General features: G+C 56.2%; 4 protein-coding genes across 6 annotated transcripts; 2 read left to right on the forward strand and 2 right to left on the reverse strand.

Moving 5' to 3' along the window:
- The first annotated feature begins 1,876 nt into the window (after positions 1-1,876).
- Positions 1,877-15,463, forward strand: SNX1 (sorting nexin 1). Its single transcript, XM_030457297.1, has 15 exons — positions 1,877-2,097; positions 5,611-5,710; positions 6,625-6,758; positions 7,325-7,391; positions 8,186-8,229; positions 9,161-9,302; positions 9,841-9,919; positions 10,591-10,666; positions 11,111-11,224; positions 11,414-11,507; positions 12,082-12,287; positions 13,605-13,748; positions 14,151-14,231; positions 14,653-14,724; positions 15,006-15,463. The coding sequence occupies exons 1-15, from the start codon at positions 1,879-1,881 to the stop codon at positions 15,054-15,056; spliced, it is 1,623 nt and encodes a 540-aa protein (XP_030313157.1). The 5' UTR covers positions 1,877-1,878; the 3' UTR covers positions 15,057-15,463.
- A 232-nt stretch (positions 15,464-15,695) lies between these two features.
- SNX22 (sorting nexin 22) lies at positions 15,696-18,318 on the forward strand. 3 transcript variants are annotated; one of them, XM_030456837.1, is made up of 7 exons: positions 15,710-15,805; positions 15,898-16,123; positions 17,125-17,208; positions 17,314-17,418; positions 17,508-17,602; positions 17,759-17,835; positions 17,952-18,318. In XM_030456837.1, exons 2-7 carry the CDS (start codon positions 16,055-16,057, stop codon positions 18,047-18,049), a joined length of 528 nt encoding a protein of 175 aa, XP_030312697.1. In that variant the 5' UTR covers positions 15,710-15,805; positions 15,898-16,054; the 3' UTR covers positions 18,050-18,318. The 3 variants fall into 3 exon arrangements, with proteins under 3 accessions (XP_030312696.1, XP_008488668.2, XP_030312697.1); XM_030456836.1 differs by having other exon boundaries at positions 15,696-16,123; XM_008490446.2 differs by having other exon boundaries at positions 15,696-16,123; positions 17,762-17,835.
- A 141-nt stretch (positions 18,319-18,459) lies between these two features.
- PPIB (peptidylprolyl isomerase B) lies at positions 18,460-20,148 on the reverse strand. The gene is made up of 5 exons (XM_030456835.1): positions 19,884-20,148; positions 19,504-19,617; positions 19,282-19,375; positions 18,898-19,082; positions 18,460-18,796 (listed from the first exon to the last, which is right to left on the reverse strand). Exons 1-5 carry the CDS (start codon positions 20,037-20,039, stop codon positions 18,674-18,676), a joined length of 672 nt encoding a protein of 223 aa, XP_030312695.1. The 5' UTR covers positions 20,040-20,148; the 3' UTR covers positions 18,460-18,673.
- A 933-nt stretch (positions 20,149-21,081) lies between these two features.
- On the reverse strand, positions 21,082-26,688 carry LOC115598853 (ubiquitin carboxyl-terminal hydrolase 17-like protein 6). Its single transcript, XM_030457171.1, has 10 exons — positions 26,462-26,688; positions 25,900-26,010; positions 25,655-25,819; positions 25,425-25,495; positions 25,173-25,255; positions 24,802-24,913; positions 24,339-24,473; positions 23,996-24,096; positions 23,525-23,624; positions 21,082-21,615 (listed from the first exon to the last, which is right to left on the reverse strand). The coding sequence occupies exons 1-10, from the start codon at positions 26,619-26,621 to the stop codon at positions 21,082-21,084; spliced, it is 1,572 nt and encodes a 523-aa protein (XP_030313031.1). The 5' UTR covers positions 26,622-26,688.
- Positions 26,689-26,940: the final 252 nt, after the last annotated feature.

Consider the following 26,940-nt stretch of genomic DNA (forward strand, 5'->3'; position numbering starts at 1 on the left):
TGAGGGGTCTTGGAGATGTCGCCTGGGCACAGAAACCGCAGGCTGGGGATGGTGGGGGGTCCAAGGGTGCAGGGAAGGAGAAGTGAGGAAGGGATGCATGGAGGATCTGGAAGAGGGGGGACACAGCAACATTGTGAAAAGGAGCCATGGGGTTGGGGACAGGGGCAGAGCTGAGCTCCTGGGGAGGGGGAACAGGCTGGAAGAAAAGCACTGTGGTGGGAACAGAGGGTAAAAGGGCCCAGCAAGGGAGGAGAAAATGGGGTCAGTGGGGAAAAGGAAGATCTCTGCAGGATGTGTCCAGGTGCCTGTGGGAGGATACGGGGTATTTGGGGTGGGTATCAAGCGCCTCTTCTCTGCTGAACTCTCAAAGTTCATCTTGCAGATGTAGTAATGATGCCTTGAAGGATCTTTCTTGAACAGCTTTGACTGTGGCTAAGCTGACCCTCACATCTAGGGCAGCTCAGAGTTCAGCTTCTGAAACTCACTTAGGGGAACAGCTGAGGTGCCTAAATACAGTGGTACAGGGACAAGAGATCCCACAGATGTGATGTGGGACCTAGAGGTGACTGTGCTAAAGGTGGGGTGTGGGTCATCTAAAAGGGTGTGAGGTACAACTGGAAGGAGCTCCAGGTTGTTCTGGCAACTGCTTTTGTCATCCTGATGCCTTTCCTCCTCTTGGTGTCTTCAGCCTTTCCTCCACCCTGAAAATCAGATTTGCCAAATGCAGGTTCAAAGCCTTCTCTGCTTTTGCTCGTCGTGCTTTTTTAAGCAAGGAAGTTCTTTAAGATGTCTGTGTTCATACCTAGCCATCCACTGCTGTGTCCCTTAAGCAGAGTGACACTTGGAGGCTGCCTTTGGATTGAAACCGATAGTTTCAAACCCACTGAGGCAACTTGGGAGGGTGCCTGTGTGGTGACCCACCAGTGAGCAAAAGGTGGGACCTTGCTACTGCAGACCCAAGAGACAATTTCAGGCAGAAGGGAAAGAGAGAGCAGCTGCTCACTGATTTGTAGGAAGAGAGGAGGACACCAGTGTGTCCTTCAAGATAAGGATAATCTGTGTTATGTTTTCAGTCTCCAGTGGAGCAGAGCCAGAGTGCTCCCCCCCCCAGAGCTGGTCTGAGGAGGGAAGTGCTTGTAATGGCACACAAAACCAAATGCTCTGACTTGGAAGGGATGGAGACACCTGCTGGGCTTTGCTGCAAACAGCTGAGACAAAAGAACCAGACACTGAATTGGTTCATCCAAGGCCCCAGCTGCTTTACCTGTGCTGGGATCTTCTCCCTTCACCCAAAGCTGCTGGAAGAGCTGATGGAGGTCCAGGGTGTCTCCCAGGCTGGGGGTGGTGGTGGTAGTGGTGACCCATGGCTCTGAGCTGAGGGGATGGGAGCAGGGGCAGTCACTTTCCCAGAGGTTTGTGGCTAATCCTGGATGTCTTAGGGGTTACAGGGCTCATCTTGGGTCATCTTCAGGACATGGGGTTCAGCCGGGGATGCAGGGAAGGGTGTTTTGGGCTTGCACAAAGCTTACTGAAGGATTTTTAGGAGAGGAATAATCAGAAATGGGGACAGGGAAGGACTGAGGTGTTTTACAGGAGTGTTCCTCCCGGAACCCCTCAAGCAGCCACCCAGCTCAGGGTGTGAGGGGTGTGGGGAGCTCCGTGGCTGCTGGGGTCAGGCCCGGGCTCCACCACTGACCCCTTGCGGGGGGGGGGCGCCTGACCCTCCCTCTCGGCCGCCGCCTTGGTTCATCCCGGCAGCTCCCCCCGCCCGCTCCCCGGCGGGCTCGTGGCCGTTTCCATAGGGACGGAGGGACGCCTGCCAGAGGAGGAGCACGGCGGCGCTGATTGGCTGCCGGGGGTGTACGGGGGCGGGGCGTGATGAGGAACCGCCCAACCCGGAGGCCGCCCGCCCCGGTTTCCGGCGCGGCTGCTGCAGGCGGAAGCGGCGGCGCGGCCATGGCGTCGGGCGGAGGCTCCCGCTCCCCCTCTCCCGTTCAGCGCCTCCCCCCGCCCTTCCCCGAGCCCCATGGCGGCGACAGCGATGGGGTGGGGACGGCCGACAGCGACACGGAGGGAGAGGACATCTTCACCGGCACCGTGAGAACGGGCAGGGGAGGAGGGCGGGAGGGGAGCGCCCGGGGGTAGGCCCGGCCCCGGGCGGCGGTGGGGAGGAGCTGTGAGGGACGAGCGGCCCAGTGGTGTCCCCGCCGATGGGTCCCTCTCTGAGGGACTGCCCAAGCAGCAGTCAGGCGTCCTCTGGATTGGCTTAAAAAAAAAAAGGGGGGGGGCGGCGACCCCTCTCAAGTGTCCCCCGAACTCCCCCACGTTCCCTCCCACCTTCCTGCCCAAGGTACAAGGGGAGGGGGAGATGCTGCCGAGCTCTTGTCCCTGCAGAGAGCCTGGCATCTTCAAGAGCACCTGGGGGGGCGGTTAGGGGTAGTGCAGTCGGGGGGTGTAGTGCAGGGGCCCGGTGGGTGCTGGGGGTCAGGGAGTGGGGCCCGGGGGTCTCCTTCAGCTGTGGGACGGCTTCTGCCCAGCTGGTGGCCTTTGCTCAGCGTTTTGGTTGAGCTTGTGAGACTTCACAGGGAAAAGCCACGTTCTGCTTCCCGTAGTGTCAGCTTTTGTCTGTTCAACATCCAGGGTGCTCTGGCAATGGTGCTCGGTGCCTTCAGTGGGGTGATGGGGGCTGTGCAGCAGGGCCGAGGTGACAGGTGGCACCTGATGTCCTCTGCTTATGGTGAGGAGGCTCACCAGCGCTTTGGTGACCTCCCTTGCCTTGTACTGGTGCAGTTGGCTACAGGAGGCTCTAGGAGGTTTTGGTGTGGGACTTATTCAGAAAACCAGGTCACTGTGGTGCTGCACAGGTTCCCTGCTGGAGCTGGGAGTGGTGAAGGGTTTCAGCTTCTCACGGTCTCCTGGCTGTTGAAGCTTTTTGGTATCTGCTCTCATTAACTGTGCTGTTGTTGGCTCCTGTCAGTGACCTGCATCCAAGAGGGGAGTTCAGCCACCAGATGGTGAGTCCCCAGGCTGAGTCCCTCCCCAGTTGGCTACTGGCCTCAGGCTGGGTGTCTCCATTGAGCCTGGGGCTCTGCTCTGGCTGGCAGGTTGCAGGGGTGCTGCAGGTCCCACGTTGGTTTTCTTAAGCTTTGCCAGCTGAGGTTGGTGGTGCTGACCCGTGGCCTCTGCCTGCCTTGCCCAGGGTTTGTCCAGGAGGAGTGTGTGTCTGTGGCAGGAAACTCTCTGGGAACCTTCTGTCTGCTGTTTCCCAACCCCACTGTTTTCCCTGGGCTGTGTGGCCTTGAGGAGCAGACAGTGCCCAGCCAAGGCTCTCCTGCCACCAACATGAAGCTGGAGCTGTCTCTGCCCAGCTTCTGGAGGAGTCTCCTGAGCCCCTGTGTCCTTGAGCCGTGTTGTTTTCTGGTGGTGGCTTAGCAGCAGGGAGCAAGGCACGGGTGGGGAGATGCAGGTGGGTTCTGCCCTGTGGTGGCTTGGAAGGACAAAACTCTGATGTTTGTCTGCACAGAAGGGAGCACCAGGGCTGTGTGTTTTGAGAACTGTGTGGGAAAGCGCAATCCTGGCCTGGCAAGAGGAAGGTGCTGGTACCTCTGGCCAGCACCAGGGCACAGTGATGGTCTTGAACTTCTCAGGACCTTTTTTTCTGTTGAGGAACTAGGAGATGTGGGAGGTGTCCTGCTGCTCTGTGGCAGTGGCAGCTTCCCAAAACAGGAGTGCCAGTTCTCACCAGCTTTCATGCAAACAAAGCATCCCCTGCTGGAACAGGAGTCTGCTAAGCCAAAGCAGCTTATCAGGTGCTTAATGTTGTTGTTGGGAGCAACTGTCATAACCAGCACTTGGCTCTTCTGGGTGAGCTGCTGGCTCTGCTTGTCTGCCTGTCCTTGAGCATCAGCAAAACACTCTGTGAAGCCAGGGAGGTGGGAGGGTGACAGATCTGCCCCATAGCCTGGGCTCAGGTGGCCCATAAGTGCTTTGCCATCATGAAACTGCTACTCAGGAAGCTTTTGGGTCAGATGCAAACACAACCAGAGCTGGACTGAGTCTGTCTGTTGACAAGGGTCAATGTGGCAGCCCCCCTAGGAATGCCCCCAGGTGCTGGCTCTCCAGACCCAAGGTAGAAGGTGTTGGGCTGGCTCTGGGGGACCTGAAGAGCTTCTGCCTGCCTTGCAGCAGCCCAGTTGGGTCTCAGATGGTGGTTGTTGTCATGGCACAATCTAAAAGAGGCTCTGATTCTGCTGTAGCAGCAGATGGAGAAGTAGGAACAGGGTGTGGTGCTTTTGGAGTCTTAGAAACTAAATTTAAGGCAAACAGCAGAAAAGTGGATGGTCTCCCAGCTCTCAGATGCAGAAAGGATGTGTTATAGAAACTCTGGAGCCCAGCACAGTGGTGTTTTCTTTACCAGCTTGAATAGCTCCTGCAGGAGCAGGGGATCCAAATGAGACCTACAGATATCCATAGTGAAGGTCCCTGTGGCAGTCACAGCCCCCTTATTGGCACGGTCACCAGCTGGAGGTCAGCCTGGAGGATGCTGAGGGGAGTCAGCTCGGGTGTGATGTTTGGTCAGGGTTTCTCTGCTCCCCACTCCACCACTGGCAAGTGTCACTCCTGTCACACTAAGCTGGGAGAAACCCACACTATAACAGAGGAGATCTCACCCATCCAATGATGTTGATGTTTTGCATATCCAAAACCTGAGCCCACCCCATCGAGGAGCTGTCTTAGGGCTGCTTTGCCCCTCCAGGAGCAGCGGGAACCGGCAGTGTTTCTGTGCTGGAAGCGGCCAAGGAGCCCCTTGGGTGGGAGGTGGTGCTGCTGATAGCACTCCATTGATGGGCTGTCAAAGACCTCTTGTGTTCTCTGCTGAGATGTTCAAGAATGGCTCTGTCTGTCTGTTCTGGCCTGGCAGACCTCCTGCAGAACGAGGGGCTGTGGCCTGGGCTGGGGTGCAGAGGCAGCTCTGGGGTGTGCTGGTCGGGGTGCACCCTCTGGGGCCAGATCTCCCCTCATCCCCCCAGCCTGCTCCTGCTCACTGGGACAGGCCCCACCGGCCAAGCTGCGTGCCCAAGCTGTGACAGTGTCAGCTGTGTTCTAAGGCCTGGCCCTGGGGCTGGTTTCTCCTAGCCAAGCAGTACGTAGGGAGTGGACTTTGGGTCGTGGTGTGCCAGCAGAGTTTTGCAGAATGCCAAGAGCCTGGGGGGGCTTCGGTCTGACCGTGGCAGCCTTGGCTCTGGTGCCAGGGGGGTGTAAGGAGGGGCAGGGTGACTCTGCTGAGTCCTGGAGCTCCTCAAGCACCACTTGGAAGCCAGCTGCTACCTTGAAGCCCACCCCCCCGGCGAAGGGCAGCTCAGCTCCTGGAGGGGGTTTAATCTGCACAAGTTAAGCTGCTGTGGGTCCTGCTGTCCTGCCTTCAGGCAAGCAAATGGCCACGTGTCCCTGCTGCCAGCAGTGCCATCCTGGCTTTCCCAAGGGGTGTCCTGTCACAGGGTGCTCAACTCACTGGTGCTGCCCACTCACCCTGATGTAGTGTGTGGTCCTCCAGCCTCTGTTCCTTGGTGTAACTGACCTCTTCTTTACGTGCTTTTAATTCTTTCTCAGAGCAAGCCTGCCACACCAAAAAGGGAATCTCTTCCTGTGAGCAGCACCTCCAAAGAGAATGGGGTTCAGGGAGAGCACGACGAACAGGACTTATTTGCTGGTGAGTCTGTGTCTTGCTGGGTGTTTGCTGAGCCTTTCTGAACTCTAAGCTTGGAGTGATTTGCTTTCAAGCATGATATTTCTGGGCTATGCCAGGTCCTTATCTCAAACTCATGCTCCAGTCTACTCTGGAAGCACTGAGGTCTGATGGTGTTTTTGGGAAGGTCAGAGTAGCCTCCTCCAGATCTCTCACATAATCATGTGGCAGGATTAACTGATGGGAAGCTGAAGAAGCTTAAAAACAGGATTTGTTTTAGTTCCTTGTCTTAAACTGTAGAGTGGCAAGTGTCTTCCCAGGGTTAAAAGACTTCTGTTCTCTTATCTTCTCCTCTCCATGCAGGTGGAGGAAGCATCTCTAGTCAAAACAAGGACGGTGCTAAAATGTGACACCCCTCAGCAGGGGAAAACAAGGAGGGTCAGACCTTCCCCAGCCCTGGCATGGGGGGACACCTCTGGCAGGGATTCAGTCCTGGAGGCATCTGCTAGCAAACGGAGGGTTTAATTTCTTCTGGGTGGAGAAGCTTACTGGGAAGGTGCCTACCTTCCAGGCTGCCCTCTGTGCCATGTAAAATCCACCTTGGCTTTAGCTGTTCTACTTTGCAGCTCCTGGAGCCCATACCAAGGGGGGAATACCACGCCTGGCTCCTTCTAGAATAACAATTTCATTGCATTAACTTAATGTTCTCCAGCAGGATTGATCAAATGCTCTTACTGCGGTGAAGATGCGTTAAGTCGTGCTCTTCCACAGGAGTCCTCCCTAGGGGGTTTGGGGATCTTTTTGTTTTTTTGTTGGTTTTTTTTGCTAATTAAGCTGTTGTTCCTCCCTAGATCCCCTGAACCTCTCTGACAATGTTGAAATAACTTTCCTGGAAGCCCAAAGCAGAGAGGCTAACCTTGGCCAACTTCTCTTGACAGATGCCACTGTCGAGTTGTCTCTGGACAGCACGCAAAACAACCAGAAGAAGGAACTGGCCAAAACGTCCAATCCTGTCCCCTCCTTAGAGGTAGCTGCAAGTTCTTCTAAAAACCATCCACAGAGCTATGAGGAGGTGAGGATTGCTCTGAGCTTTCCATCTTGCCCTGCTGTCTGGGACTGATTGGCAGGAACCTGTCTGCTTACTTAGTTGTAAATGTGCATCTCAAATGAAGCAAATGTGATTGCTGTATTGGATGCCCTGGTTCATATCTCAAGCCTGGGACTGCTGCAGCTGAAAGGGGGTTGCCAGGATGCACTTTTATTCTCAAAACATTCCCGTGTGACCACACAGCACAACTCACCCTCTGTGTCAGTTGTGTATCTTGTGCTGCTTCAGGTGAGAACCTAAATCATGATGGAAGAGAGCCCAGAGGGAGCTACTGAGTTTCCCCTTGGAGCTGGGCACTTTGTACATCAGCCTGTGCAGAGCAGAGTGTAGTAAAGACAAATCCAGTTGAGGGTCCTGGGCACAAGTGAGAAGCTCAAGGGCTTTAAAGAATGGCTTTGGCCAGGCTGAGGTGCCAGAGGTGCCTGGCAGCATCACAGGCTCCCTGTGATGTTTGAAACGTTGCTTTGGGGTGGATTGAAGCCTGGCTTCCTACTTTTAACTTGCTGTCCTCATGTACTTACTCCAAACAGCTGGAAGAAGAGGAACAGGAGGACAAATTTGAGCTGACTGTAGGAGTGAGTGACCCAGAGAAAGTTGGTGAGTTCATGTCCCGTTCTGCTGCGTGGGGAAGTGCTGTCAGGTGAGCGGGGCTTGGCGTGGGCACTGCAGGTACCTGTCACCTCCACATGCCACACAGCTCCAACTTTGGAGCTGTCCCTGCAAGCACAAACTTGATACCACAGTAACCTTTATAAGATTTATTTTTCCCAACATCTTGAGGAAATGAAGGTCAGCAAAGCAAAACCACTTCAGTTGGAAGTGAGCAAGTCAGTAGCAGGTCCTGGAAGGTCAGGGACCTGATAGGCAGGGAACCAGGAGCAGGTTTTGGGGACAGGGAACCAGAATGTTTGGTAGCAGAGGTTGGCATTTGGGACTTAGGCTCTAGACCCTCCCTAGACAGGCAGCAGTAGCCTGTGTAAAGCCTGTGTAAAGCAGAAAACTGCTTTAAACCTAAAACTGTGGGTACGCTCTGGCACTTTCCCTGGCAACTGTGCATGTCAGGGAAACAGCTCTGGCTTCAAACTGAGAAGCAAGAGGGTTTCTCTCTGCAGGTGTCAGAGGAACTTGTGCAGCTCTGTGTCAGTCCCTGGGAAGCTAAAGGAGGGTTAAGGAGTCAGCTCGGAAATGCCCTGTGGGGACAGATTCCCAGAGCCCTGCAGCAAGGTCCCTGCAGTTCTGTGTGAAGGTTTGAGGCTCTGTCAGATCAAAGATGGGAATTGCTGAAGCAGGCAAAGGCTGAGGGATTGCAGGAGCCTTGTGATTTGCCATCAGGTGACACTGGAAAGTGCTGATCTTGTGACACTCTAGTGCTGTGTTTCTCTTCTCTGCAGGGGATGGCATGAACGCGTACGTAGCATACAAAGTGTCAACCCAGGTACGTCTCTCATGATTTTTCTGCTCTTGAAGAGAGATGGACTGTCCCTTCTGAGCTGAGTCAGTGGTAACCTAAATAGACAGGAGGTCTGAATGCCTTAGTACTTGGATTCAGGAGTTAAAATCCGCCCCTCCAGATCAAAGGATGAACCTAGCTGTGAAATAGAGCCTGGCCTGTTTGAGAGGAGGCTGGCTTCTATTTTATTGGTTTTGGTTTTTTTTCTGGTCAGTTCCCTCTTTGCAGTCCTGGCTGATATGAGTGGTACTCAGCATTGGAGTGAGCAGCAGGAATGACATCTGTCAGGGAGAGCCCCAGGCACTGGGGGTTGTTGCTAATGGTTCTGTGCCTGAGGTCGAATCTGATTAAGCTGACCTGAACTCAGCTCTTGCTGTAGGGCTGCAGCCATACTTTGAGGTCAGGACCTTCCTGGGCTAGTGGCAAAAAATTGAACATTCTGCAGCTGCTTGCCCTGCTTGGAGTTTTGTACTGCTGCTCTGAGCTCTGCAAAATGCTCCTGAGTGTCCATGCAGCAGTTGGAAGCAGATGGGGTGTGAAGGGGGGGATAGGGGACCTGTCAGCCTCCATTCCTGCTCTGCAAACAGCCAAAGGCCACTGATGTTGCCTGTATTTTAAAGTGATAAAGTCAGAGCAGTCGCTGTTCCCCTGGGGAGCAGGGATGATGGGATTAAGCTTTAGGGGCAGGGCTTACCAAGCAGTACCAGCTGCTCTGGTATTTACTGGCATTAATACTGCTGCTGGGTCCAGGGAGAACTGTTAGAAGGGAAGTCACTGAAAACCTAGGCAGAGGCTTGCTCTGCTAATTCCTCAGGTCTTGCAGATCTCGAGCTGTCCTACTTTATCCCTAGAAGTGACAGCAGATAGCATGTAGGGATCAGTCCAGTCTGAGTCTCCTTTCCTCCCCCCTCCCTAGACAAGCATGCCAATGTTCAGGAGCCAGCAGTTCTCGGTGAAAAGGAGGTTCAGTGACTTTCTGGGTCTCTATGAGAAGCTGTCGGAGAAGCATGCCCAAAATGGGTTCATCGTTCCTCCTCCGCCTGAGAAGAGTCTGATAGGTGAGTGGTGGAGGTGCAGAGCACTGGGGATGATCCTTTGATGGTAAACTTTGTGCCCGAGGGAGTTTGAGAATTCTCAGGTTCCTTCCCTGCAGTCTCAAAGCTGTGAGGGGTGCTGCAGAACAGCCCTGGGAGGCCAACATAATCTGGTTTCAGTGACACAGGTGAAACTTGGGATCCATACTTGGAGGTCTGGGCTTAAAGCCTTTTTTAAGTTGGCAGATGCCTCTGCATGTGCTTTATGTAGAGTAAACCCTCATCCTCTGCCCTGTCTCTGCATTGCTGATGTGTCCAGACCTGCAGCCCTTCCAGTCTCTCCCTACATTGCTCTGCCTCTTTTCTGGATATCACCTGCTGCTGGAGGTTAGGCATAAGCAGATTTTAATATTCTGAGTGGCTCCATTTCCAAGATGCAGAGCCTGATTCATGTTGTAAAATGCCTCTTCTCTACCTTCACGCTGACAGTCTGTACCAAACCACATTACCTTGTATGTTGAGTCTGAACCTGCTCACTAATTGCATCTTCCTTCTGTGCTAGGAATGACCAAAGTGAAAGTTGGGAAAGAAGATTCCTCCTCTGCAGAGTTCCTAGAAAAGAGACGGGCTGCACTGGAGAGGTACGGGCCCCAACAGCCACTCGGAGAGGTGCTCTTTCCTCCTTGGGTGGGAAAAGCTCCTGCTTCTGGATTTGCAACAAACCTGGAGGCTGCCCAAGTGTTGCAGCTACAGTGTCACTTGAATGCTGTAGAACTGTCTCCTGCTTCATAAGCCCCTGCTGGTGTTTGGTTCAAATCTGGCCAAACTCCACTGATGTGGCAGGGAGAGAGCTGAGCTATTTTAGGAATCCCAAAATATTGGTGTTTCTTAGCATGAAGGGTGTAGATCAGGTGAGAAACCACTTGATCTCTGTCTGACTTGCACCCTGACTACACAGCTGCAGGTGGCCTTTGCTCTGCTACATGCAGCCAGCACTGGAGGGCTGTTCCCTTCCAGCTTCAGCCTCTGAAAGGTCTGTTTAAAAGTGTCATTGTCCAAGATGTAATGCTGCATCTCAGTCACTTGATGTATCAAGTGACTTTCTTGCTGTAGCAAGTATTAACTTAAGGTTGGTCTTGCAGGCTGGTCTCACTAGGGTCTATAGGGAGGCAGGACTATTGCTGGGTCTGACTTCCAGCCCCTAAGCTGCTGTTTCCGAGGCAGAAAGGAGCATGTTGCAGCTCACTGAGATGGGTTGGAGGAGCTGGGTGTGCTGCAACCAGAGTAACTCTTGGTGCCTTCCTCTACACAGGTACCTCCGGAGAGTGGTCAGCCACCCAACCATGCTGCAGGACCCTGATGTCAGGGAGTTCTTGGAAAAGGAGGAGGTCAGTGGGGTGAAACGAGGTAGCTACAAGTACTTTGGAAGTGCAGAAGAAAACGGTACCCGAGCATGGGGCTTCAAAGCTCAGTGAGAAGCAGCAGAACCCTTTAAGAGCTCTTAATGAGTGATGACAAGAACAGGACACTTCTCTGTGTGTCAGCGCTTGTCTAAGTGCTGTAGGTTCATTCTGAGCTCTGACCTAGCTTGCTCACATCATGGTGAGGAACACAGAGGGAGCATAGGTGGGCTTTGCTGTCTGAAATCTATGACAGGAGTCTTAGCCCACTGTTAGGAGGTGAGGGGGGGGTCAGGCTAATCGTTCGCTGTAGCTGTGAGCAGAAACCCTGCTATCAAGGGGCCCAAAGATGGGAGAAGAATGCCCCTGTGGTGGCTGCTTTCTGAGCTGCTTATATCTCCTGGAGAAGACAATTTTTCTATTTCTTTATAGCTACCAAGAGCAGTCAGCACCCAGGCCCTGAGCGGAGCGGGAATACTGAAGATGTTCAACAAAGCTACAGATGCTGTCAGTAAAATGACCATCAAGATGAATGAATCAGACATAGTAAGCAGAATTGGGCATATCTGGGCTGTCCTTGTCCTCATGCTCTCCCCAGCTCAAGTGGTGGGTGCAAGATAGAATCACAGAATCATTTAGGGTTGGAGAAGATCCTGAAATCCAACCCTTAAATGCAAGGAAAGCCCCACAATGGTGTCCTTTGGGGGGGATCAGCCCTGGGTTTCCCCATTTCAGTGGTTTGAGGAGAAGCTGCAAGAGGTGGAGTGTGAGGACCAGCGGCTGCGGAAATTGCACGCTGTCGTGGAAACATTGGTGAACCACAGGAAAGGTGAGGAGCTCTGTACCACTTGATCTGTAGCAGCTGAGCTTTGTGTGGTGCCCAGTCAGAGGTCACCACCACTGTGCAGGTGTCCTCAGAAGCACTGGGCAGAAGATGCAGCGGTCCTTTGCTGCAGAGGACTCTGAGTCTTTTCCTCATGGGAAAGACAGAAGTGAAATGGTAATCCCACCTCTTCTATCCCAGCACTATGGGCTTAGGGTGTGGGTGCTGAGGTGAGCTGGTGTCCTGCAGGACCTCAGCTGACTTTGCTGCTAATTCCTTGCTGTTCCCTGGTATGAAGCAGAGATGTTCTCCTTCCTCTGCAGGCTTTGGCTGACTTCTGCAAAGCTGTGCCTGTCCGCCTCCTTTGCTGCTTCCCTCCTCCTCACTGGCTGGAGTTGTCCAGCCCCCAGGGTGCTCTGGGAGCCACTGGCTCATTCCGGGACACCGCTGGCTCTTCCAGCTGCCGCCTCCTGGGGCTGCATGAAAGCAGCTCCTTGCCATGAACTCCTGTCTGGGGGTTCTCTGGCTGAGCACCTGGTGGTGGGAGGCCCCTGGCTGACTCTCTTTATCCCTTCACTAGAGCTAGCATTGAACACAGCCCAGTTTGCAAAGAGCTTGGCCATGCTGGGGAGCTCGGAGGACAACACGGCCCTGTCCCGGGCACTGTCCCAGCTGGCTGAGGTGGAAGAGAAGATCGAGCAGCTGCACCAGGAACAGGCTAACAGTGACTTCTTCCTCCTGGCCGAGCTCCTGGGAGACTACATCCGCCTCCTCTCAGTTGTAAGGGTAAGCTCTCCCCTGGGGCAAGCACCATTTTAGGCTTTGGTGTGCCAGGAGGTAGCTGATCCTTGAAGCTCAAGCACAGAGATCTTCTGAGATCTCTTCAGGCAGAGTGAACTTGCTGCTTGCCCAACTGTGCACATGTTGGAGCAGTTAGGCTGGAAAAGTGGGGTAAATGAGTGAGGCATGGCTGTGCTGCTCTTCTCCAGAGAGGATGTGGAACTTGTAAGTGGCCTCAGCCCTTACAGAGGTGGGGGCTGTGGCTACTGTAAGATGGTAACCATGACCTGGATGTTGCGAAGAGATGTACCAAGTGCCTGCTCTGGAAGAACTTGAATCTTCAAGTCCACACAGATGGCCTGGTGGAGGCAGAAGGGGCCTGAGACAAACCAGTCCCAGGTGAACTGGGAGTCTGGCAGGCTCCTGCCCCAAGCATGTCCTACCCTGGAGCAGTTATCTTTGGAGGCTACAGAGGCCAGAGCAAGGCCTGGTGAGAAGGAACAAACCTTCTTGTATCTGTACCTGGAGGTTTGGTTTGGGCTCCAAAGCAGGACCAAGATCTCTGATAGGGTTGGAGGTAATCAAACTCACCTGGGGTGTTCTGGAAAGGAGCCCCAGTGTTGCCTCAGACCTGACCTGTCTATTGGCTGCTTTGTCCTTCTGACCAGGCTATCAGACACCACTTTCTGCTCTTCTAGCTCTTCCCTATGATCTGTCTGGATGCGTTCAAAAGCCTACTGGAGTCTTCTTTGCTTGGGGTGATGATTTGCAGGCCTGCCAAAACCATGTGGCCATCTGATGGGTGCTCACAGGCTGATGCAGGATCACACTGTGGCCAGCGAGAGCTCGTGGTGGAGATCCAGTGTGGGACGGGCAAGGGATGCTTGCACTGTCTCCACTCTATGGCTGGACTGAAACATGCAGGCAGCAGGGCTCAGGGACAGGCGTGGGATGCTGCTGCTTCCATAGGTGGCCTCAGGCCTGTCCCAGGCTTGCACTGAGCTGGACATGTAGCTGGGGCTTTTCTGATATTTGTCCTGTCAAATCTTGGAGCCTAGGCTGTGCTGGACAGAGTGAAGCCCCAAAGCTGCTCCAGAAGTATGAGCTGGTTGATGTTGCACCAGGTTCCTTCACTAGTAGAGCAAATCCATGTTCTGGTTCATCTTTGTTTACACCAAGGTGGGCCCAGGACCTCACTGATGAAGCAGCTCTGTCATTAGTCGATGTCCCACTTGCCTAGGATGCGGTTGTCACTGTCAGCAGAGCTCCTTGCAGCTGCTTCTGGTGTGGTAGCAGAGGCAAAGGAGAGCCTCTTCCTTCCAGGGAGCCTTTGACCAGCGCATGAAGACCTGGCAGCGGTGGCAGGATGCCCAGGCCATGCTGCAGAAGAAGAGGGAGATGGAGGCCAGGCTGCTCTGGTCCAACAAACCCGACAAGCTGCAGCAGGCCAAAGAGGAGATCTCGGAGGTAGGGAACGAGGAGTGCCAAGGTCTCTGCTCAGCTCCTTCCCTCTGTCCTCTGCCAGAGCAGTGAGGGGACCTTTGGAAAGAGGGGGGGACCTCTGGAGAGAGGGGGACCTTTGGAGGTGAAGGAGTAGGTTTCTGTTGCCAGGATGGGGACCATGGGATGAGCCAGCCTTGAGCAAGGCCCTCAGGAAGCTACAGGAGCTGCAGGAGGGCCTGCTCATGGTCCCACCACTTGTGGCTTCCTTGCTGAGATTGCAGCAGGCAGGGGATGCGGCTTGCTGTGGTGGTGAGGTCCAGAAGTGCCGGGCTTTGCACAGACAATTGTGGCTATGGAAGCAATTGGAGAGGAGGTCCAGAGCTTCTCCAGCTCCCCTGGGAACAGCCATGCTTCCTCTCTCTGCAGTGGGAGTCACGCGTGAGGTGGTATGAGAGGGACTTTGAACGGATTTCTGCCGTCATCCGCAAGGAAGTGATACGGTTTGAGGTATGTTGTGCCCAGCCCCTGGTGTAAAACCCCTCCAGCAGGTTGGTCTCTGTGCCTTGGCTGGGAGAGCCAGCCTGGGCTAGCCAAGGGTCACCTTGGCTCCTGGCCTGGCCCCCAGCATGGTGGTTGAGGCAAGGTTTGTCAGTCTGGACACGTGAGCAGTGGGGGCAAGGCTGCTGTGGACAGAGAGGGTATCTTCTGGCTTCTCTAGCCTGGTCCAGCCATCTCTCTTCTTCAGCCTGAAAGTGGGTGGACAAAGGTCCTCAGAGCCATCAGGGGAGCTTCAGCCTCTGCATCTCAGGCTCTTGTGGTGATCTCTTTGTGGGGCCCCAGGAGGTGGTTTCTCTTTCCCCTTGCAAAAGCTGGGGGGTTTTGGTGGTTTGTTCAGCCTCGTGCTCACTCCCATGCCCATCTCTTGCAGAAAGAGAAATCCAAGGACTTTAGAAACCACGTCACCAAATACCTGGAGACGTTACTAAATTCTCAGCAGCAGGTGAGTAGCCCCAACCCTGGCTGTGGGTTCCCCTCCAGGCTCAGCAACATGAATGTGAACCCCCACCCCAGGGAGGGATAAACCTTCACCTTAGGGGAGGAAGAACTCTGATGAGCTGGAGCAGAGCAAAATCTAAGCATTGCCTCCCCCTCAATGTCCATTTTTAGGGGGCTGTGCCCTGCAGATGGGCTTGTACCCCTTCCCCCCACACCAAAAATGCCTAAGGTTGAAGTGGAGAGTGCTGGTGTGTTCCTGACCTTCCCTCTCTCCTCTCTCCACAGCTGGTGAAGTACTGGGAAGCATTCCTACCTGAAGCTAAGGCCATTTCTTAATTGGATGGAGCAAACGAGCAAACCTGAACTTTGCCTTTTTTGGTTTTTTTGTTTGGTTCTTTTGGGGGTATTTTTGTTTTGGTTTGGTTTTTTTAATATATATATCCACTATACCTCTTCCTCTTTTACACGGGAACAACCCCTTAGTCCCACACCCAGGAGCTGGTAGAGGTTTAAACCCCAGGCAAGCAGCTTGCAAGCCAGTAACTCTTCTAACTGTATATTTTTTTCATTTAGCAACACATATATTTTCATACTGAAGAGAAACTAGTTTCCTGCTTTCCAACCAGCCCCGCGGTGGAGGGGGTTAACATGAGGTGGAAAATGTCTATTTTTCAGGCTGGGTTTTAGGGCTCTAACAATCTTACTCCTGCAGTGCCATTAAAATTCTGTAATAAAACTTCTATCAGGGCAAACAGGCTCTGTCTCTTGGTGGGGCTGGGGCGGGGTGGAGTGGGGGGGTTAACGGCCTCGTCCTGTGGCGGTGGAGGATGGAGAGGAGGGCTCCTTGTGGCGGGGACCGGGTGACCTTGGGCACTGCCCCAGCCACCTGCCCTGGCTCCTGGTGGAGCTTTGGCTGCCTGCCCCGCTCCCAGCGCCAGCGGGGGTGGATGTTTTTAGGAGCTGAGCTCAGCGGGGCTGTGTCGTGCTGCAGGGACGGACAGACAAGGCAGACAGACGCTCCCGCAGAAGTCAGCCTGGAGCCTTGGGGGGCTGCAACACCCCTGCCCTCCAGGCCCCCAACCGTGGCTTGCATCAGACCTGATACTCCTTCTGCCTTCAGAAAGGGGAAAAGGCACCTGGGCTGACTTCCCGCTTTCTTTTCCTCTTGTGCCTGTAGGGCCGGATCCCTGCGGCACCTCCAGGCTCCCAAAAACCCAACCCCACCCCCAGCCTCAGAGCCTAGAGCCGCTGGTTCCTTCTTTGGGCTGCTCTGGGCTGGCTTTGGGGTGTCGAGCTGGGTCCCATCCCAGAGCCCCTCCTGCTTCCCTCGGGCCATGATCGACGTCTCTATCCCAGCGGCGGAGCCTCCAGCGGCAGCGCGGAGCCCTGACAAGGGGCACACGGTGAGGGGCACCTGGGGGCTGGGGGGTAGCTGTGCCCAGGGGTGTGTGTGTGTGTGGCTTGTGTCCTTCTGCTCCAAGAGTTGGAAGACCTCAGTTGTCCCCAAAGTGTCCCCGTTTGCCACATGGGGGAGTGGAGGTCCCTGCCTGTCCCCTGCCTGTCCCTGCCGGTGGGGTGGGTGGGTGAGAGATGACACTGAAGGGAGGGGAGGGCGTTCAAGGTCCGGGAGTTCTCTCTGGCCCCCATGGGTGGGGGTCCTTGTCCCTCTGGGATGGCCCTCACCTGCCCCAGGGATTAGAGGTCCCCAGGTGTCCCCAGGGAGTCTCCACATGCCACAGCAGGCGGGGGGGGTGGTGTCCCTGCAGGTCCCTGGAGATCCTCGCTGGTGAGGGACATGGTGGTCCCTCTCTGTTTTGGGGTGTCCCCACCTGTCCTGAGCACTGGGGGTCCTCAAGTATCCCTAGAGAACCCCACCTGCCTTGGGGTGGGGAGGGGGGGAAGTGCCTGTATCTGCCCCGGGGTTGGAGGTCTCTGAGGGGGTTTCCACATGCCCCAGGAGGTGAAGGGCTCTGCCTGTCCTCTAGGGTCCATTCCAGGGGCATCCTCTGCCCCAGGGGTTGGGGACAGGGGATGTCTTAGCCTAGAGGGAGTGGGGACTTGGCACGGTGTGGTGGAGGTCCCTGTCTGTTCTCAGGGACCCTTTACCCTTGAAATCAGGGGATGTCCCTGGGGATCCCTGCTTGCCTTAGGGGGAGGGGGTGGTTCCACTTCTCCCAGGGGGTTGGGGGTGTGTCCCTGACACTTCCCATGGTCCCCATCTGCACTGGCAGGGGGTAGGGTGATGTCCACATCTATCCTAAGGGCTGGGAGTCTCTGCCTGTCTTGGCCAGTGGGGAGTGGAGGTTCCCACGTGCTCCCCACAAGGTGTGGGTAGAGGAGGGTGAGATGGAGGCCCCTGTCCTGGGAGGCTGATGATGATGAGGCTGTGGCTGCCTGGTCACAGGTGTTCAGGGTGGAGGTGCTCTGCAATGGTCGGCGGCACACAGTGGCCAAGCGCTACAGCGAGTTCCAGGCACTGCACAAGAGGGTGAGTCCACCAGCACCCCAGGGGGGTGGGTACGAGGGGACACCTGCTCCTTGGAGCAGCCTCCTCTGCTATGGACCACCCTGCTACCATGTTCCTCTACCTTAGATCAAGAAGACCTGTAAGGTCCCTGACTTTCCACCTCGTCATGTCCCCAACTGGGTGCCCAAAGTGCTGGAGCAGCGCCGGCAGGGTCTGGAGCTTTATATCCAGGTATGGTGCCAGCCAGTGGTGGTTTTGGAGGGGGGGTGTATGTCTTTTTGGATTGCTGACCCCTCCCCTCCCCCTTGGGCACATGGCAGGGTGTCCTCTACCACAACAAGGAGCTGCCCCAGGATGTGCTGGACTTCCTGAAGGTGCGGCATGGCCAGCAGGACTCCAAGGCCAGCAGCCCCTTGTGAGTTGACAGGCAGGGGATGGTGCTGTCAGGCTTTGCCCATGCCCAGATTATCCCTTGTGAACTGCCCCAAGCCAATGGGGTTGGGGATGATGGGGACAGGCAGGGGCTGGCAGGCAGCCAGGTGGAAGCAGTGCTGATCTCCCCTCTCCACAGCAGCCCCTGCCAGCTGCCTTCCCAGCGGCCCATCCTCAGCTTCTGCACTGACCCCTACGTGCGGCCGCCAGCCATGGGTAAGCAGTGGGACCACGGGTCCTCGAAGCCTAAGAAAAAGGCTCTGGGGCCCCAAAAGGGTGAACAAGGCACTGGAGGGACACAGAGCCACTCCAGCTCCCCTCTTTCCTTGCAGACCTGCTCCCCAACACTGTGCTCAGGGGCGTGCTGCAGGGCCTCTACCTGCCCCCCAGCCCAACAGCACCTCGAGCTCCTGGCCCACCAGGCTCCTGAGCGCTCAGCTGGCACCATGGCAGGCAGGCAGGATCCGGGCAATGGAAACAATCTCTGGGCAGCAAGGGCAGGAAAACCGTGGGAGAAACAAAGGGATATGGTAGGAGCTACTCTCTGGGCACCCCAAAGTTCCTTTGCTTGGAGAACAGCTCTGCCTTCTGCCAAGATAATCTGGCGGTGTGGCAGGAACCTCAGAACCCCAAATTGTGTTGGCAAAACCCCTCAGCATCCAGACTCAGGTGCAATAAATCACACGGGCTTGATGGGCAGAGGGCTGTGCTCTGTAACTGCAAAGCACACCTGGGACCGACCCTGGTTTGACGTAACGTGAGAGAAGGGAGTGGGAGAGATGCATCTGGTTGGGGTGACCCCCTCGACCCCAACCTCCAAGAGCAGAAGGCAGGCAGCTCTCTAAAAAACACATTGGTCACATTTATTGGTGCATGTGCTTCTTACAAAAGTTGATGGGTAGAGAGGCTGGTCCCATCCTGCTGTGACAGATGAGGCCGGGCAGCAGGGACATGGGGCACAGTGGCTCTGCTGCTGCTCACCTGCCCTGGGATGACAGAGAGATGTGGGGAGGGGGCAGCCCCGGGCCCACCTCAGAGAGCCAGGAGGATGGGTTTACTCTTTGGCGATGGCAAATGGCTTCTCCACCTCAATGGTGCCACAGTCGGCGATGACGACATCTTTCAAGGGCTTATCCCTGCTGTCTGTCTTGGTGTTCTCCACCTTCCTCACCACCTCCTGGGGAACACAGAGGTATGAGCAGAGCAATCCCATCCCAGAAGGCACCTCCCAGCCCCTCCTCAGTGCCACTCTCCCCCCAGGAATCCATCACCCCTTACCATGCCCTCCAGCACTTTGCCAAACACCACGTGTTTGCCGTCCAGCCATGGTGTCTTCACTGTGGTGATGAAGAACTGGGAGCCATTGGTGTCCTTGCCAGCGTTTGCCATGCTCACCCAGCCAGGGCCGTAGTGCTTCAGCTTGAAGTTCTCATCGGGAAAGCGATCCCCATAGATACTTTTTCCTAAAGGGGAGGACAAATATAAAAGGTTTCTTGCTGTGTGTCAGGGGCAGGGCAGAGGGGACAGTAAGGTCTCTGTGAGCTGTGTACCCCCTCAGGCCACATGGCACCATGGTCCAGCTCCTCACTGGTCCCCAGTGGTAGCCAGGCAGTGGCTGGGAGGACCGCTGCTGGATCCTCAGGCTGGTGTGCGTCAAAATACCTCCAGTGCCATCCCCACGGGTGAAATCTCCTCCCTGGATCATAAAATCCTTGATCACACGGTGGAACTTGCTGCCCTTGAAGCCAAATCCTTTCTGCAGGAGGGAGGGAGAAAACGGAGTGAGGCAAAGGGACAGACTACAGCTCCCTCCAACCAGCTCTGCCCCAGAGGGCTGAGCAGGAGCCTCCCAGAGGGCTGGGGGAGGCCCAGCCAGGCAGTCACCTCTCCAGTGGCCAACGCCACGAAGTTCTCCACTGTCTTGGGCACTGTCTTGCCAAAGAGCCCGATGACGACGCGACCCACATCATCCTCACCGATCCGCAGGTCGAAGAACACCTTAGCGATGAGAAAGAGGTGCGTTTGAGCGGAGGGGGGGGGGCGATCAGCGGAGCCGGCGACATCTGGCTGGACCGACCCACCCAGTCTGACTCACTCCGTCCAACCGGGCCAACCTCGTTGCCTCACAACCCGCGCCAGGCCTCCCGTACCCCAGCCCCACCCCGGCCACCCCAGCAAGTTCCCCTCCAGCCAGGCCTCCTTCCGCCCCTAGCCGGGCCTCTCCAGGCCCTTCCCCATCATTCCGCACTCCACCCCGCACCGACCTTGGCGGTGACCTTGGGCCCCTTCTTGCGCTCGTCGGCCCGCGATGCGGCGGGCAGCAGGAGCAGGAGGGCAGCGCCCAGCGCCGCCGCCGCCACCAGCACCTTCATCCTCCGCCGCTCGCAGCACGGCCACAGCGCCCGCCGCGCCGCCTGCATCCGGCCCCGCCCGCCGCTCCCCCCGCCCCCTCCCGGCAGTGGTACGCGCCGCGCTCCCCGCCCGCCGGCTCCAGCCGCCCGGGCGCGACCAACGGCGGAGGCGAGAGGGGGGAGGAACCTCCCGGCCGGGAGCGGGGCGGTGCCGGCTCCAGCCGCCGGGCGGCTGCCACGTTGCCCCACGCTCCGCAGCCGCGGCGCAGCCAATGGGGAGCGGGGCAGGGGTGGTGCCGGCCAATGGGCGGTGCCGAAGCGCTGCGAGGGGCGGGCACTGAGGGAGCGCTTGGCGGAGGAGGGAGGGACCGCGGGTGTCGTGGGGGGTGGTGAGCCGGGGAACAAGGGGGACAACGGGGACAACGGGATGGGGCGGGAGGGAGAGGCGGGGCGGAAGCCGGCAGGGGGAGCGCACAGCCCGGGAACCGTGTCAGAGGTACAGCATCCTACAGCTCGTGGGAGAGGGAACCTAAAAGACCATCCAGTCCCACCCCCTGCCACGGTTTGCAAAGCCCATCCCAGCAGCCCAGGTTGCTCCGAGCCCCATCCCACATGGCCCTGACCGCTGCCAGGGGTGGGATAGCCACAGCTTCTCTGGGCAGCCTGGGCCAGGGGCTCAGCACCCTCACACCAAAGAATTTATTCCTCAAATCCCATCTCAAACTCCGCTCTTACATCTTGAAATCATTTCTTGTCGCACCCTCCAGGCCCTTGTCCAAAGACCCTTCCCAGTCACCAGTGCTATGAATTTCAGTGGGAATGTCCGAGTACAAGTTTTTGTTGAAAAAAAACACCTATTTTTGTCGGTAGCTGAAAATAAGGAGGGCGAGAGCTATAAAATTAGAAGCGTGTTTGCATCTGGAGCGAGTCTGCAGACGATCAGCTCCCCTTCGGTTGTGTACCTATGCGCTCCCAAGCTGTGCAGAGAAGTTCGTGCCACTGCTGTGACAGCGTCCAAATGCGGGGACACAGCGGGAGCAGGACCCTTGGTGAGGAGGGGGACGGAGGGAGGACAGGGATCGGCGCCGAGGGGGAGAGGGTCCACGGCGGCCTAGGGGCGGTAAAGTGGAGGGGTCGACCATGTCCTTCGGGGGTCTGCTAGTGCCGCGGGGAGAGCGGGGACTCCGGCGCCGTCCCGGGGAGGAGCGGTCACTCGTGGGCCTGCGGGACGGGGCCGGATCGCAATGACGGGCCGGGATTGGGCGTAGCGGACACGGGAGGGGGAACGGGCGGGGCGGGATTGGCTGGGCCGGGGATGCTGCGGGTGGCGATTGGCTGTGGTGGCGGGAGGGGCGGGGCCGGGGTCTATATATCCAGCGAGCGGGGAGGAGGGGTTGTTAGCGGTGGGGTCCCGGGAGCGGTGCGCGTGCGGATCCGGAGCGGTTCGGGCAGCGCCGGCGGCCGCGGGAGCCGCTGCTGGGACGGGCGGGGGTCGGCAGCGTCCTGCTGGCTGCTCCCCGCTGGGGCCGGGCCGCGGCGGTCCTGGGAGCTCGTCTGGACCACGAGGGGGCCGGGGTCGCGGGAGCAGCGAGGGGATTGGCGGGCGGAACCGGGTAGCGGGGCTTGAGTTCCGAGCTCTTGTTCTCTGGAATCATTACAAACCCCGTGTAAAACAGTGGCAAAACTACAATAAAGTGCAAAGAGAGGCAATCAAGGTTTGGTGGGGTGGGCGTTGCATTTAGAGCTTCAATAGCATGTTTATAAAACCAAAAGCAACGAGCAAAGATATATTAAAAAAAAACCCTCTGCAATTGCTTTTCTCCACGATGGGCTTTTTTCCCCCCCCCATTCCTCTCTCTCTCTCCCCCTACGGGGTTCCACTGAACACCATGCTCTGGGCCTATTCCATTCGAGTCTCTTCTCTACAGAGAAGAGCTGCAGGAGGGGCACATGCCAGCACACAGCTTTCAACCTGCCATCACAGACCCCTCCCCATTGGCTCTTGCCACCAGGTGCTCCCAACCCTGCACGGAAGAAAACTCTCCCTCAGTTCCACATGAAAGGCAAACGAGTGTTTTTATTCTGGCTTTGGTGCCCCTGACTCATCCAAGCTGTTACCCCTGCCCACGTGCTGACAGGCGGGCAGGGTGGGGGCACAAAGCGATAGGCTGCCAGACACTTCAACAGTGGTGACTTCTCAGGGGGACATCAGGCCCCATGGACTGATGTCCAGCTGCTGTTGAAGTGGGCAGCTGCCTGTTCTCCAAGGGCCGACATCACATCCGCTGCCTCTTGGGGCTTTTGTCTGTTTTCTTCTGCTCGGATGATGAATTCCTCCTCCTCCTCTTCCCACCAGAGTCCATGACATCAACAGATGGGCTTCGGCGATCATAGCCCCGCTGCGGGGACCTGCCCCGCTCCCTCTTCTGTGGTGGTGTCTTTGCCTGAGCAGCATTGGGTGGTGGAACCCTCAAGGAGCTGCTGTTGAGGGGCACCGGAGCTCCCTGAGCCCTTGGAGCTGCCTGATCCCTTGGAGTGCTGACATGTGGAGATAAGGGGTGGAAATCCCTGCCCCACAGGGGGGATCTGCTCCGAAACCTCTCTGGAGGTTTCTGGAAAGAGGCAGAAGGGACAAAGCAGTGCCAGCCTCTGCTTTTGTCTTGTTGCCTGGCGTGCAGCATGTGGTGGTGTGGTTCGATGTGGAGCAGCCAGTGACGTTCCCTTCTGCACATAAAGCAGTCCCTGCTCTTCCTCTGGTAACAGGCAGAAGGGCCAAAGCTGTGCCACCCTCTGCTCTCGTCTCCCGGCCAGCTGGATCTTGGCCGGCCTGAAGATGCCTCCCATGCACCCGCCCAGGACTGCTGGCCAGTGCTGGCAGGTCCAAAGAACCAGCTCCTCTGGGGCTGCTGGCCCATGGTTGCTGCTCTAAAGGAGCCACTCTGAAGGAACTGCTGGACCTTCAGCTGCCAGCCAAAGGAGCCATTCTGAATGAATCGTTGGCCAGCGCTGCCTAATCCAAAGGGGCCACTCTCCTGAAATTTCTGGCCAGTGGTGCCTGGTGCAGAGACTCTGCATTGCTGGATCCCCTGGCTGACAGTGGCTGGTACAGAGACTCTGGTGTGCTCGACCCTGAGCATGGATCTGCTGAGTGCAGAGACTCTGCCCTGCTGGGATCCATGGCTGGTACTGGCTTGTCTAGAGGAGCTTCTGTCCCTTGGAGACTCCTTACCCATCACCAGGTCCTGCAAAGACAGCAGTTCAAAGGTTTTGATCTTTCCATCAGCAAGGACCAGAAGAGTGGAAAAACCCCAGAAGCTATGTGAGGGGACAGTTAAGGGACTCCCAAAGGTCCTCTTGAGGTCAGCAAAGAAAAAAGGGACAAAGGCAGAGAAATGGAAGGGACCTTGGTGTGATGCTGGGAGAGGGAACAGCATTGCTGCAGTGTGGGAAGGAAAAGAGAGCAATGAAATCCACTGTCTGTCTAGGGCCCTGACCCACCTCCCCAGAGCTACCCAAGGCCTACGAGGCAGACCCTAGGGTCCAACAGAACCCACCTGCTGGCTGCCAGCCACCCCTTGACCGAGGGAGGACCGGGTACGTGATGGTGCTGATGATGAGGAGGAAGCCCTTGCTCCAGTCCTCAAATCGGAGCTCCTGGAGAGAAAAAGAGTGATCCCTGCTGAGGGCTGTTCTTGCAGCACCCTCAGGGCTTCAATCACGAAGGCTACAAATGCCCAGTTCCACTGGAATCTTGCTACCAGGTTTCCTCCTGCTGGAGCAAGACCTCCTCTTTACACCCTCTATGGCCTCCTCAGGAGACATTTGCAGCTGGGCAGCAGCCTGAAGCCCAGCAAGGAGAGACAAGGACCGGCATGGGGACGTTCAGCTTTGACAGCACTCCATGCTACTTTGTGGAGGAAATGTCTCCTCTGACAGAAAGAAGAACACTCAGGAGGATGAGAAGAAAAAGAGCCAAAGCTGGAAGAGGAAACACATTCTGAAGGCATTTTTACGCTAGTTCTAACCTGACATAAAACAGTAAATAGGCTTCCTGCTGAAGAGCTGTGTCAACGTCACAAGGAGTCACAGATGTGTCATCCATTTTGTACCACAGCCCATCATTGGCCTGCAAAAAGGGCATCAGAGGGAGATGAGCTGCCTGGTTTCCTGCCTAGTGTCCTGCCTAGTGTCCTGCCTAGGTTCCTGCCTAGGCAGGACACTACAGAACCAAGAGCACTCCAAAACCAATCCCCTCCAGCCCTCAGGAGACCTTCTCCCCCAAGCCTCTGGCGGCCAGGAACACTGCCAGGAAAGTTGGTCTTCCCCAGGACACAATTCCCCCTGCTGAGGAAGCAAGTTGCTCTTTACCTTGATGTAGCAGAAATAGTGTCCCGAGTGACAGCTCTCTCCTTTGTGCACCAGCACAGCGTACAAGGAGTAGTGCTGCGCTTCTCCTGCTGTTGTGTATGGCCCAAGATCCAAGACCTTGGGATACTTCACAACCTATGGAGAGAGCGAGGGGGCTCAGAAATGATCCCAAATTACTTGATGACACAGCCTGCCAAGACCAGGACCCAGGTGTGTGGAAATCCAGCTCTGGAGCTGGTCAGCACTACAGCTCCATGTTCTGGTTTGGGCGGCAGGAAACTGTTCTGGGCCAGAGCAGCTCTGTCGGGGCAGAGCACACACTTTTCTTCCCTTGGCAACTCTCCTCTCCTCTCCAAGGAAGGGAGCAGGAAAAACCCACCACGAACAACCCGTGAGGGAGCACACCGCCTGGGGAAACCTCCTGCTCCAGGAAGGGAAGGTTTCCCTCCCGTTGCCAACTTACCTTGGTGATCTTCCCACCGGAGACATCCTCAAACCTCTTGAGCCCCACTGTGAGAACCTGGGGCGCCCAGTGAATCGTCAGCCCCTTGGAGGCAGCAGTCACCTGGCCACAGCTGGAAAGCAAGCAGAGAGCCAAGTGCTGCAATGGGCCCTTGCAATGCCCCCTCCTCTCTATCCCCAAGAAAGCCAGACGAGCTCTCCCATCTCCCACACCCTTACTCTCATTGAAGAACAGTCAGAAGGCTGGACTACAAGAAAGCTGTGTCCCATCACTGTGCACCTCCCCTCCACCAAAGCCTCCCTTGCACTCTAAACCACAGCAAACCCCAAGGCAGGATCTAACATGAAGATGTTTGTTAGGAATCATCTTACTGGCGACATCTAAAGCCGCTTCTGGCATCCAGCAGCTCGGGTTTCACAAATGTATCAAGAGCTTCAGAAAGAGATGCCGCTGCCTGGAGAAGTGAGAAAGGAGAGCCCTGAGCTGAGGGAAATGCTCTCCCCCAACCTCCTCACCAGGAGCTGGCGTGACCACCCGGGTGGCTGGGGCTGAGGAGACCCCCGGGTTCTGGAAAGCTACAGGGGCCTTGGGACATCCTGAAGCACCACTACAAATCCTCTTACTTTTATATCCAGAAGGATATCCAGGAAGGGCTCGTAGTCATCAAAAACCACTTGGCAGCTCAAGCAGCAGACTGGAAGGGAAGTTGGAAAGCTCAGCGAGAGGGGAAGGCGACCGAATGTGCCGCTTACGCTGCTCATCCCTCCTGCGCCAGTCACACACACAGCTGCTTCCCACAGGCAGCGGGAAGGGCACAGCCAGTCCCAGGGAGAGGAGAGTTGTGGAAAAGTACCTCTGGATCTCAGAAAGCTCCCAAATATCTGATGGATGACGGTGTGCTGACAAGACGTGTCCAAGCTGCCATCACACAGATGAGCTTTCTGCATGGCGTCCAGAGTACAGCGCAAGAACTCGTGGGCGTCCTCCTGCACGCCGAGCTTGAAATGTTCTCCGATTTCTAAGAAAGAAGAAGTTGGGAGTTCTCTCCTCCAATCCAAGGAGGGAAGAAAACCTGGCAAAGCACCAGACAGGGCTTACCTGGGAGAGCAGTGATGATGTCCACAGGCACGATGGCAGATCCTGTGGCATGCAGGACCTTGCACACGTGCTCCTGCACTCTGCACATCACACAGTTGCCTGGTCGAACACCTGAAGAGGGACAGAGGGAGGAGGGGAGGGAGGGAGAGAAGATTCTTGGGTTAGCCAAATATCCCGAGCAGTGGAAAACCTACTGGAGATCCTGAAGTGGTAAGAACAGCCTCCACTCCTCTGCTCTCAAGAGGCCAGTGTCCCGGCAAGTGCCTGGGAACCTTTCTGCAGAAGGATGCTGAACTGACAGAAGTTTTCTGTGCTGGGGCAAAGAAGGTTTCACTTGCAGGAGTGGAGACCAAGTCCCAGGGCTAGGAAGAGGTGCCCTTCTGACAGATGTGACAAGTGGCTTCTATGCTAAAAGTTTCTTCTATTCCAAGAAACCCAAGGCTGGGTTTGACAGGGGGTTGATAAAGAAGGCCTGCTTTTCTCCTGCATCCAGTTCCACATCCTGGGAATCCCTGGGAAGTGCCCAACAGATTGACAAGGAGACATTCATACGAGTACTCACAGGACTGGCTGTGATCCCGAGAGAGCAGGTAGTCTGCCAGAGATGGGGTGTAGGTGAGGCACTGGAGGACAGCATTGAGGAAGCAGGTATTGCCCATATTCTCGAGTCCTGCTCCAACTCTTGGTCTCTGCTTCTTGTCCTCATTTCCTTGTGGAGCCATTCCAATGGCAACTGCAGGGAAATGACATTTGTAAAGAGAAGAAGCCTTTCTGGTTCACGAAAGCATCTTTCCCAAGTCAAGTTGTTTACAGGAGGCCCACCCAGGGAAACAAGCTCAAACCTCAAAGACAGAAAGTCATGTAGCCTCAGGAGAGGCTGCCATTGAACTTGTCTGGTCGAGAATCCCTTTGGGAAACTATCCTGTGCCCTGCCAGCCTGGCCAACCAGCCCACATTCGAACTTGTGTGCCTGCAGAGCTGCAGGCTGATGGCCCTGCTGTCCCTGTCACAGGACTCCATCTGACAGCAGTGCTCAAGGCC

This window comes from Calypte anna, chromosome 10 (assembly GCF_003957555.1).
Source record: "Calypte anna isolate BGI_N300 chromosome 10, bCalAnn1_v1.p, whole genome shotgun sequence".
Taxonomy (NCBI): domain Eukaryota; kingdom Metazoa; phylum Chordata; class Aves; order Apodiformes; family Trochilidae; genus Calypte; species Calypte anna.